The sequence below is a fragment of the Stegodyphus dumicola genome, chromosome 11, assembly GCF_044657685.1.
Source record: "Stegodyphus dumicola isolate Sdum_Otavi_A_Nest chromosome 11, ASM4465768v1".
Classification (NCBI taxonomy): Eukaryota; Metazoa; Arthropoda; class Arachnida; order Araneae; family Eresidae; genus Stegodyphus; species Stegodyphus dumicola.
The window spans coordinates 50,671,785-50,684,435 of record NC_140778.1 but is presented as its reverse complement, the minus strand read 5'-3'; the positions used below and the strand labels follow the sequence as shown (position 1 = coordinate 50,684,435).

The window sequence follows — 12,651 nt, the reverse complement described above, 5'->3', positions numbered from 1 at the left end:
TTTCACAAACACTGCTATCGCAGATAGCTGAGTGGTCAGCGCGCTGCTTGGCAATGGAAAGGTGGGGAGTTCGAACCTCACCCGTAGACAGGATGTAAATCAGTTAGCTTTTCTCATTTTTGGAACGTGTTTCTTATATTTAATAATGAATCATTATATTCTTATTTCACTTATTATTATTATTGTTTTCTTTTCTTATTTTATTCATTATTATTATTATTTTTAATTTAGTTTTAAAATGTGCATTACAAATAGAAACCCTTATGTAATAATATATTTATCATATATCATCTATATATTATCTCTTTATTTTTACTTTATTGCATATTTTATCATGCACATAATTTCTCATAAACTGTCCAAAGTTTGAACCTCATTCTAAATTTAAAAATAAATAAAAAGAAAAACAAAATACCAAGGGGACGCGGAGTTTAAAAAATATGAAGATGGTTTTATTATATGGTGGATGGTGTATATAAAGAGAGTTAAGTAGTTTAATTCTCTTTATATGCTGTATTCCAAACCAATTTTATAAATCCTAATTTTCATACAATATAAAATCTGTAAGTCTGTCAAACTGGTCGATAACCATCCTGAAGTACTTAAAAAACAAGTACAGTCAAAAGTCGTTAATTCAGACACCCATAATCCGGAATGATCTATAATCCGGACCTTAAGGCTACAAACTTTTTGCGCATGCGTCGCGTTGATGCATGCACGTAAGACCTTTCTTTATGGATGCGAATATGCTTGTGCACGTGCACAAAATACGTTTACGAGTGCACGTTTAATGTATAACGGATGGTATAAGCTAAGTTAAAATTATCTAATTATCTATTTCAGTTAATGTTGAAGATTGCGTTGTTCCTTAATCTTCGAATTGGATCCGGCTTATTATTTCTTGCAGACTGTTAGAGCAATTTTATAAAAGTAAGCTTGAACTTTCGATTATGTCAAATATAATTTCTGATATATATTTATTAATATGTAAAGGATCTACAAAGCGAAAGTTCATTAAACAAAAAGTGGAATTGCTACAAAAAATGGATAAAGGCATATCCTTTGTTTATCTAAACTTTGTTTATCTTTAATGCCGTGGCGCGCAATGAACTGAAAGTTGATCTGTCAGCACTATCTTTATCTTCAGGGAAGATGTTTTTATTTTATTTGGCTTATAATTCCTTACTAAATGTAGTACTTCATCTCGATGTACTCCATCTTTGATATGATTTAAATCAAACTCGTGATCATTATAATTCACTTCCGATAGCGAAGAAAGTGACAGAGGTTATTGAAAACGAAAAAATTTCGATTGACAAATTAGTCGGTAGACACAGCAATTATAGGACTTGAACAGCAGAACTTTGTAACTGAACAAGAAATTATGTCTGTTTTTAGAATTAAAGAGAATGTATTATCGCATAAAAAACGAAGCAACTTAAACAACTTACATTGAAAGAAATGTTTAATAATACAAATAAATACAAATAAATAAATAAAATAAAAATGCAAACAGAATTTTTTTAATTAAAAATTAAAAAAATTTTAATATGTGAAAAAGCTGTATTAACATCAAGTGTCATCCACTACAAGTTTAAAAAATTGTATTTAAACTCGAGTGGATGGAAAAAAAGTATTTTATTAATGACTGAAAATTTGAAATACCGAGAGTGTGAGCTAATAGTAGAAATTTAATAATTCCGGATATTCATTTCGCAAACGAGACAGTAAAGAAAAAAAAATCTCTTTGAACAGGTCACTCTAAATAAATCTTTCGGAACCATTCTCGTTATTTTTTTGTGGTTTTGCCTCTGCTTAATGAAGTAAAGTTTCAGCTATCAAAAAATCATCTGATTTGGGCAACTTGCTGCAAACATACAGCGAAGTAACAAGATACAGCTCCCTTGACGCTATATTACAGCACCATGTGATTTTTGCACAAAATAATTCTATTGGTTAAACGTACTCTTCGCAAGCGTACTCGTTTGGACGCTTTTTCGCTGGTAATGTAAAAGCGCGTTCGTCAGCTACGTTTCGAGTGTGGATGGGCCTTTACAGGACTTGAACAGTGGAACTTTGTAACTGAACAAGAAATTATATCTATTCATAGAATTAAAGAGAAAGTACTAGCACAAAAAACGAAGCAACTTAAACAACTTACAAATGTTTACTAAATAATAGAAATGTTTACTAAAGTAAACAAATAAATAGTAAGTTTTTTTTTTTTTTTTTTTGTTGCAAATTTTGATACCCTTTAGATCATAATTGCTCGTTATTTCATAAATTACGGTTTCATATTTTTAATTTTATAATTTCTGCATTCCATCTTACCAGATTTAAATTGATGATCTATAATCTAGAGTAACCCCTAATCTGGAACCGCCGCGAGTCCCGATTATGGACTTTGTACTGTATTATATTACAGATTTTATATTAAAATACGGCATTACATTTGATCACAAAGCACAACTGAATGTGTGTTTGGAATGTGCCGAAGTCTATGAGCTAAATTTTATTGATACCTATTCTTTTCCTCATTCCTTTTTTCATAATTTTACAGACTGTATATAAGTAATATAATTTGTTCTAGTTACTTTTATCGTCATTTCCCAAACATGTGTTCTCTCTCTATATATATATACATATGAGTATATATATACTATAAACATATATATATATACATATGTGTATATATATACTATAAAGCATCTAATGTAAAAGTAAACTGGAGTCAAAGCAAGGCAATTCTTTAGCAATATTAATCATTGCATCCTTGTATAAGAGGTTTAACACAAAATCTAAACAATTCAAAATTTAAAAAAGAATCAATGTAGTACACAAATTCAAAAACAAAAAAATGCAAAATTTTACTTTAGATGCTTAGAAGTTTATTTTACTTCAATCCTGCAGCTATAATGCAGGACGGGTATAAAAAATTTGTTTTTTATTTTTGCCTCTTATTAAGTTTCTTTATGTATTTATATGCATTGGATGGCCAATATGTCTATTAACATTTGAAAATTCAATAATTTATGAAATAATGAAGGTAAAGACATAAAAACTGACACACATGCTTGAATTGGCATTGAGTTTTACTGAAAGAAAAAATACAAAAAAAAAAAAAAAAAAAAGCTAGCATACGACACTGGGCAGCAAAATGACAGTGACACCGCATTGAGAATTGTGTATAAAATGAGTTGTAGTAAAAGAGAGAATCAGTCCCTTTATGATTTTGTCACTTTTCTATTCTTGCGTACGGGTGTTGGTCACGGTGTGTTGCGGATTTATCATATTAATTATTATTGGACCACTTTTTCTTCAAGAAAATGCATTGTTCTGCTACTCAAACTGGCAGTGCGATGGATGAGAGGTACACTGATATGTTGCAGAATCGCATTATCTCTAGCCTGGCTAATAAAGACCTGTTGGAGGGTATGACTTTTGTGCAGGATGGCACTTCACCCCATATTGTTACGCATGTGAACGATTCCTTGCCCACATCGTGAGGTTACCTGAAATTACACGTCTACTGTGATCATTTGACCTCATTAGGGATACTACAAGACAACAACTGATGGCAATTTCTCACCATACCTACAAATATGCTGTACAGTGCTGTTCATAACACTTTCCCTCGACTATATAAGTATTGTTGGTGAATGATGGCCAACATGTTGAAAATTTGTTATTAAGACAATAATCTTTGCTAAAAAATCAATTGTTATACTAATTATTGCTTTTGCTATAAGAAGTGCCATCTGTTGGTCATTTTAAGCATCTTTTTTTCTTTCAATAAAACCCCATGACATTTCATGCATATGTGTCTATTTTTACTTCCTTTACTGCATTATTCAGTGAACTATTGAATTTTCAAATGTTAACAGACTTATGGGTCACTCAATATATTAAAATTAGGTAGTATTTTAATTAAAGCAAATAGTATCACGCAACTTCACTGCATTTCAGTATTAAAGTAAATGACTACTTGGCATTTCTTGGCAAGAATTTTACTGACTATTGGACTTAAACAGTTTAAGAAACATGATTGAAACATAAGAAGTTGATTATTATTATTATTATTATTATTTTAATTTTGAAATGCTTTGAGCTGTAAAATGTTTTATCAAATATGTTGAAATAATTTCAAAAATATGGATTTGAAACATGTAGCATTAAGTAAAAAAGTGTTACAATATTTTTTTTTTCAATATTTAAATAAATAAATGATGAGAGAGCTTTTTTCCTAAGCCTGCCTATGCATCTTTACCATATCTGAGAATTAATTTTATAGTAAAAATTTTCCAATTTAAAAAAATTGGAACCTTGAACCTTAAAAATTTTTCATTTCTAGCATTCCTGCTGTTTTATAAAAACTGATGAAACAGTTTAAAGAAGTAAAGAATAAAAAAGTATTCGAAAAAAGGTTTTTGCTTCAATAAACATCTCATCTTTGGCATAGACATTAGCTCTGAGATAAATATTATCCCCCCCCCCAGTTCTAAACAAAACACAGTTTCATTACTATTATGAAAATGAATAAAACTGTTTTCATTTTTCCATTCAAGCTCACCATACCAGGCAATGCAGTGTCTGCAGTTGGCAGTAACTATGCATTCCATCATAGACAGTATTTTAACTTTTAATTTTAGCTACGTTGAAAGACTTTTGTTCAAGCTAAAATGAGATAGGAAAAATTAAATAAATTACTTTTTAAGCTGAATGAAGGCAAAGTTAAGATGTCTTCTCTCTCTTTCTTCCAAAAAGAACAACTTAATATTTTTTCTGTTTTTAAAACTGGCTATTCATTTGAAAATGGAAAGAACATGAAAGAGTCTGACTTAATTTATCATGTGATAAATTTGCATTTCAGAACATTTCCATTAATCATTCATTTGCATATTCTTTGCAGTTTGCAAATTGTACAACCAGACTTGGTGTTGCATTTTCTCTGTCAGGTAATGTATACAAATTAAAATAGCACAGCAAGAAAGAAAACTAAATTAGTAAAAAATTAAATCTTTAACATGAAAACAAAGGAATTAACTCAGTAAAAAAATTTAAAAGAGAAAAATATACATATACATCTATTTAATACAAAGAAAACTATAAATTTTTGTATTTACATGGACTCTCCGCAATATACTGCACTCAGTTCTTGAGTGGGCAATATCAGTTTTCTTTCTCATAATTTTAGCCTAAATAATCAAAGAATAAAATGTTAAAAAATTTACACTGGTTCTTAGTTTCAATGATTTTTCATGTGAAAAATTCAATATATTCATAAAGAACATTAAACATTAGCAACTACATATAACAGAAAACAGGCAGTGAAAAATGCATAAATATATGAAAGTAATTTAACAAATATTATCAATTTCTATAAAGCTAATATAAATTAATTTCAAAAATAAAAAAAATTATTATTACTGCAAACTAATTTACAGTATCATTTAAATTCTAAGAGCATATGTAAATTAAGTGCATGTATCTAAAACCATGAAAATACAGATAATTCCAAAAAATTAATCTCAAACATTTTTTAAGGAATTTTTAAGACCAAATTAATTTGCATAAGTGAATAATTGTTGAGCAGGCAGGAGACAGACTTAGGGGAAGTTGGCTCCAAACCTAACTCTTACTCTTCAATTACTCAATTTGTGTTTTGTCATCCATATAGGCTAGGGTATAGTAAAAATTAAAAAAAAAAAAAAAAAAAAAAAAAAAAAAAAAAAAAAATCAAATGTTGTCAATTATTAAAAAACAAATTTAAATTAGTAGGAATTTTGAGAAATTTAGCAAGTAAAATAACTAGAAATTAAAATATTCGTGTAGGGAAAGTTTTCAATAGGCAAGTTTCTAAATTACATTGGTTTTCTACTCTTAATTATATTGACATTTAATTATTATTTTAATTTAAATTAATAATTAAATATTTAATTAATATTTTAACTAAATTATTAAATCTAATTATTTAATTAAAATATTCATGTAGGAGAAGTTTTCAATAGGCAAGAGTTTCTAAATTACTTTGGTTTTCTAAAAAATTTGGTTTTCTACTCTTAATTATATTGACATTTAATTAATAATTTAATTCCTAGTCATTTTACTTCCTAATTTTTAAATTAACAATTATTCACTTATGCAAATTAATTTGGTCTTAAAAATTCTGTAAAAAAAATTTTGAGATTAATTTTTGGAATTATATATTTTTTCATGGTTTTAGATATATGCACTTAATTTACACATGCTCTTAGAATTTAAATGGTATTGTAAATTAGTTCGCAGCAATAATTAATTTTTTATTTTTGCAATTAAAATTTCTTAATTTATATTAGTTTTATACAAATAGAGAATATTTGTTAAATTCAAATATCATTCCTTGCAGCAATGGTACAAGAAAATTATTTAAATTTACTATATTCTCATGAAACAATATATGAAAGTAGATATTCAAACAAAATATACAAAATATCAGCCATTGTTTTATGTATAATATTGTTTATATTATAAGCATATGGAATGTAAACATTACAACACACAGTGTTAAGTGTCACCCATAATCTTATAAATCTCAACACAACATGTTATTTATACTCAGTCTGTTCCATTAGTTTAATTTAACAGCAATGCATCAAAATATAAGAATTTTCATATGCATTTGCTACACAAATAACAATCTCAATGCCAAAGAAAGTGAAATTATTAGCAGGTAATAACTCAGGTTGAAATAACATGCCGAATAATGATTATTGGAGAAGTCAAATGACAAGAATCAGCATTCATGTTTGACTTCTCCAATAAAGCTAATAATTTACCCAATAACATTACCAGATGTTACAAAAGTAGCAACTTCCATTACCAGCTACAGAAGATCTCTGTAAATTACAAATGTGTCTTTCACAAAAGAGCTCCAGTTCAGGGAAGGTGTAATATCAACCAACAATTCCTTAATATTTCTGATTTTATCTCCAGCCATAAGGAATCAAAGGGCTTAACTACAAGAAAACTAAAGAAGCGTAACTAATTCATCTGCAAAAATATACCAAACAGACCATGATCACAGAATGCTCTAAAACTCTTAACCAGGGAGAATGCCTAAAGCTAATTAGACAATTTTTACATTTTAACATGAAATCAGGCTCTTCTAAGTAAAGTCACTATCTTTAGCTAATGACTTTACTTAGCTTGCTTAATGTCTAATAATCTTTACTTATGCATATTTGTTCCAATGAAAATATGCTGATTGGAAACTCACATTGTTGCCAAAATGGCACATAAAGATAGAAGATGGGATGTTGAGAAGATTCTCAACATGCCTCTACCATCTCTATGCACATAATCATCACAGCACAAATCATCCTTCTCAGTGCAGATTTCAAGCACAATGCTTGACTACATGATTGCAGAGTTTGCAAAACAAGTTCTATATCTATAGGCTTGCAAATGGAAACAGAACAGCTAATCAAACAATGACACAAACCTATTCATGAGTTGACAGCAGCTAAATTAGAAAACATTTGAGTGAATAAGTGCATTTGAGTGCTCTACAAGAGTGAGCTATTCCATGTGTGCAGAGGAAAATAATGCAGACGGAGTTCATAGATATGCGGAACGTAGAAACACCTAGAAATTAAGTAATTTTAAGGTCCATCAACAAAAAAAATTCAAGGACCTAACAAGCAAATAGGAACTGAATAAACTAAAGCAATAACCTACACCTGAACTTTACTTATGCAATTTGTAAGAATAAAATAAATCTGTAAGTAGGATGCATTATTATTAAACATAATGTAAGTTAAATATTAGATTATTAAAAATAATCTAATATTTAACTTAGATTGTGTTTAATGTAAAACAAATTCAATAACAAAATTAATTTTTCATGTTTTTTCAAGTAATTAGTATTAAATTACAAAATTTGTTGAAAGATTAACATTTTGCACTTATAATAAGCCCACATATTTTACAGAAGATTAGTGGCTCTTTGTTTAATGTTTTCTAATAGTTAGATTTATATCAATTATTTCTTTTTTGCCTCATGTCATCACATATTTGCTCAATCTAGAGATATATGTCAAATGGTATAAGTTAAAGTGTTAAGTAAAATAATACTCAGCATGACTCAAAACAGCAGGTTTCTTGGTGCCACCACACTTGCTTGCTTAACTCTTTCGCATCGAAGTCGCCCAAAGCGCCCGAGCATTCAGACATCGGCTGGACGCCCGAAATGCCTGAATAATTTCCTACCCAGTGCTTTCCCCCATCATGTTACTGCATTACTCATTGCTTTCAGGTGTTGTTAAATCACACGTCAATCATTCTTTTGAAGCTACTAAAAGTAGCTTCCTTGTTTCCTTTGTTTACTGTCAGTGTTTAGCTTTTGATGCCCGAAGTTGCAATCCCATCCCAAGGGGGAACTTTACGCAGTGTCAAAGCGTCGAAGAAAGAAGTTCTCGCTTTACTTAAGTAAGGCTATTGTTAGTGCTGTAGTATTCAACTTGTCATGGGGGGAAGGAAAAGCATTCCGAGAGAAATTCTTAGATACGGGCGTTTTCGATGTTTGGGGAATTGAGATTTTGTCCTCTCTCGATGCAAAAGAGTTAAAGACAGAGAGCCGCAGATCAGAACAGATGTGAATGCCTAATATTGATACGTACTGAAAGTTAGTTGCCCTTTGACCCAGTAAATGTCATAGCTTTGTGTATATTTGCTAAAATTGTAACCCAGTTAATATACAGTATTTAATATAAAGTTCTAATAAGCCACTGAAGTATCAGAGACGATAGGTTGTTTTGTATTATTTTAAGGTCTCATTAGCTGCAAGGAATAAATTTTTGTGTTAATTTTTACATTTTTGTGTTGTATCTTGCATACATAATAAGGATTAAGGAAAGGAGATAACTCATCTTAGCATGTAGATATAATTTCTAAGTGTGAGCAGTTAGTTGCAAATAATTAAATTACGTAGTTAGATATTCTTAGTAATAATTTACATTGTTACAATTATATTTTTTTTTTATTTCTAAAAAATGTCCATTAGAAAAGCACTAAGCATTTAAGAGCAGTTATAATTTATGAAACTGATTCTAAAATGACATTAGCAAGAAAAACAACAAAATGTTTATGCATCTTTTTAACTTGAAAATAATCCAGATATTTTAGCTAATTTACATAGATTTCCTTCTCTTTAGCATCTTTTCTAAGTTTATTTCTTTCAATAAACAAATCAATGTTCCCAGTAGTCTTTGCTTCATCTCCTAATTTGTTAATATTTCAACAATGTACCTTTGAAAAATAATTTTCTCCTTCTTTATAAGACCAATTTCTTTTTCAATGAATTTCCTCATTTATTTTAGAATTTTCAGACTTAAAGATTGTTATTATTCTAAAGAACTGATTGTACTTAGAATGTATCGAGAAAACTGCTAGTTTTATTTCTTTACAATATGAATATGGAAAATAAACATAAACTGATATAAGGCCAAGACTAGCACCAAAGCCAAAGTCGCAAAATTTTTAGAATTTAGGGCAGGCACTGAGAGACATGATGAATAATGGATCTTGTAACTAATTATCAGTTTTAAATTTCTTTACTTTCTTTAATTGCTTTGATTTTTGTGTCAATTGTAAAGATAAGAAAATAAAGGGAAGATAAACATATTAAGAGAAAGCCTTCTGGGATCAAAACGAGAAAATGAAAATAATTTTCTTTTCACTTTTCTTCCAACAATTCTCCTAAAAATATGTAATTTATCATAAATTTCCTATAAAACACATCCATTATATGTTAATACCATTAAGATACTTTTCATTTCATCACAATTTTCTGGAAATTGTGCATCTATAAATCTTGCCTTCAAAATTAAAACCTACAAATATTGACTTTAGACCTTCTGGGGTGCAAGTCTAAAATCCAAAAGAAAAATTATCCCTACCAACTCTGTAAAATAAAAAAACTAGAAGATTTTTGGAAAAAAAAAAAAAAAAAAATCAGAAAAGAGAAGAGTAAAGAGAATTTTCGAGAGAAAACTGGTACACATTTAAATATTCTGAAACAATTACCAGAGAAGTGGTGTAGCTAGGGTGGAGCAAGAAGGAACATCTATCCCCGGGTGCAGCAATCCAGGGGTGCCAAATTGATGTTATAAAATTTTAGAATTAAACATGTTTCATTCTTGGCACACAGAAAGGGCCGCAAAGTCACTGAAAAACCTAACTATGCCTCTGACAAGAGAAAAATCTCTTAGCATGAAAAATATTAAAAAAAAAAAAAAAAAAAAAAAAAGATATCAATTTTTAAATAATTACAGCAGCATTTTTTTTTTCCTGAGATATGTTTTGGAAACTGTGCTTTATAGCATTTATTATCTTGTTTATTTTTCAGAATCAAAATATTTCGAAGTCACCAAAATGATGTCATTTTAGCCACCCAACCAGAATAGTGGTTAGTGACTCTGACTGCCATACTGAAGGGTTCAGGTTTGAATCCCGGAGAAGGCATGAATGTTTGTAATGGTATATTGTCTGTACCCCTTTAAATATGTGGTAAGCAGAAAATCCTCTCGAGAGGTTGATGATAGAGCAAGAGGTGTCAGAGACCCTTGTACCCCTTCCCGACAGGTACTCTATCTCAAAAGTGGGGGTGGAACTGAATTAAAGTCAGGCTGCTACCAACAACAGGTGCATATGAATCCTTGCCACTAGTTTTAATGAAAATAGTTTTATTAATAGCCAGCATCGTGAGCTCAGGTGGCCACATAACTGGACCCAACCTCAGTTTAAGACTTCTATATTAGGCAGGAGATGGACCAGTCAGCCAAATTTCAACTCCAACAAGAGCATTTGGTAATTCACTCTCCTACCACCTGTTTCATTCTTACAGGCAACAGACTTTAATTTGAACTCTCTCGCCCATGGCTGATCTGGGCCTGGAGTTTTGAACTGGGCTGTGGCTCTATAGGCCTGAAGATTTGATTAGCCATTAATAGTTACCTGCCAGTACTACACAGGATGCCTAGTGCCACCTACGGGTCCCTCGAATAAATGAGGACAGAACTCCTGCGAACAACCACAGGTCACGGAGAACTGCAAGCTCATACAGGGTTCGTACACATTTCTGCACATGAAAATTAAGTACTTTTAAGGACCATTAATGAAAAAAATTAAGGACCTATGAGCAAATAGGAACTGAATAAATTCAATTAAAAATATTATCTATGCCTGAATTTCACTTTTGTAATACCGTCCTAAAAATAAAATAGATCTCTAAGTAGTCTGCATTATTACTAAACATGAATTAATTAACATAATTATTAATAAGTTTGAGAATAAAATAAACTTTATGCAATTTATCAAGTAGCATTAAATATTTTACACTTACAGCAGATGGACATACTTGAAAGAAGATAAGTGACATTTACGTTTTACTCACAGTTAGCTTTATGTTGATTTTTTTAACTGTCTCACTTTGTCACGTACTTGGTCAGTCTAGAAGTTCAGTAAATAGCAGGTAGATTTTATGTCAAACGGCATAGGTTAAAATGAGAAGATCATAATCAGCATGATTCAGAACAAAAGACTGAATGTTGTTACTGTTGCTGCTTGTCTAGAGAGAGACCTTCTCATTAGAACAAATCTGAATAGCCTGATGTAGGTTCACAAGTGTTGAAAGTTAGTTGGGCTCTGTTTGATGCAGTTAGTGTTGTAGCTTCGTGTAGAGTTTCAGGAGTTGTAACCCAGTTAATATACTTTAAGGTTCCAATAAGTCATTAAAGCGCCAGAGGTGATAAGTTGTTTTGTATTATTTTAAGTCTCACTAGATGCAAAGAATAAGTTTTACTTGAATTTTTACGTTCTTGTGCTTTATCTTGTGACCACAGTGAGTATTAATGAAAGGCAATAACTTGCTTTAATACATAGAGATAATTTTTAAGGGTAAGCAGTTAGTTATAAATAATTAAATTAGGTAATTAGACAACCTTAGTCATTATGGATTTACATGGCCACAATAAAATTTTATTTTTTAACAATATTTGTTAAAAAGCCCTATTAAAATCAAAATCTAATCAAATTTCACAGTTTAAAATACATGTAATTTATAACATTGATTCTTAAATGATATTAGGATAATTGCACATTAAAAACTACAAAACATTTATGTTTTGTAACAACAACACTCAATGAAATATTTATCCGTCATTTTAATTTGAAGCCTTCCCAAACATTTTGGCTAGTTTATATTGATTTCCTTTTCTTTAAGCATCTTTTCTAACAATTAGAGATTTGTATCAAAATGCAAAATAATGCTCTAGCTAGTTTCTGCATCAACCTAACTGCTTTATGTCCTAACTTGTCACCCTCTCCACAATGTACCTATGAGGGTTTACTTGATTTGGTAAAAGTTAAATAGTCGAAAACCCCCAACTGATGTGAAGCAAATCGCTATGTGTTAAAATAACTAAAATATCAGACAAAGTTTTAAATAAGCCTCTTATATAAAAAGAACTTAGAATACAAAGGCATGTTCTGATGCTAACAAAATCATTTACAGCTCATGGTGACATAATTAAAGAAGAACAGTCAAATTCAAACTAAAAGTGTGGACTAGTGGTCAAAGATTATACAATTTAATTAATTTACTCTGGCTCAGTA

The 12,651-nt window shown here is 30.0% G+C and overlaps 1 protein-coding gene across 4 annotated transcripts in view; it reads right to left on the bottom strand.

Annotated features, from left to right (window-relative positions):
- Nucleotides 1–12,651, bottom strand: part of LOC146993966 (ribosomal protein S6 kinase beta-2-like) — a 113,104-nt gene that overhangs the window by 33,989 nt on the left and 66,464 nt on the right. For all 4 annotated transcript variants that reach the window (XM_085826675.1, XM_085826677.1, XM_085826676.1 and 1 more), the window contains one exon: nucleotides 5,124–5,195. In XM_085826675.1, coding sequence (XP_085682801.1) covers nucleotides 5,124–5,195 — 72 coding nt within the window. The remainder of the gene's footprint in view (nucleotides 1–5,123; nucleotides 5,196–12,651) is intronic.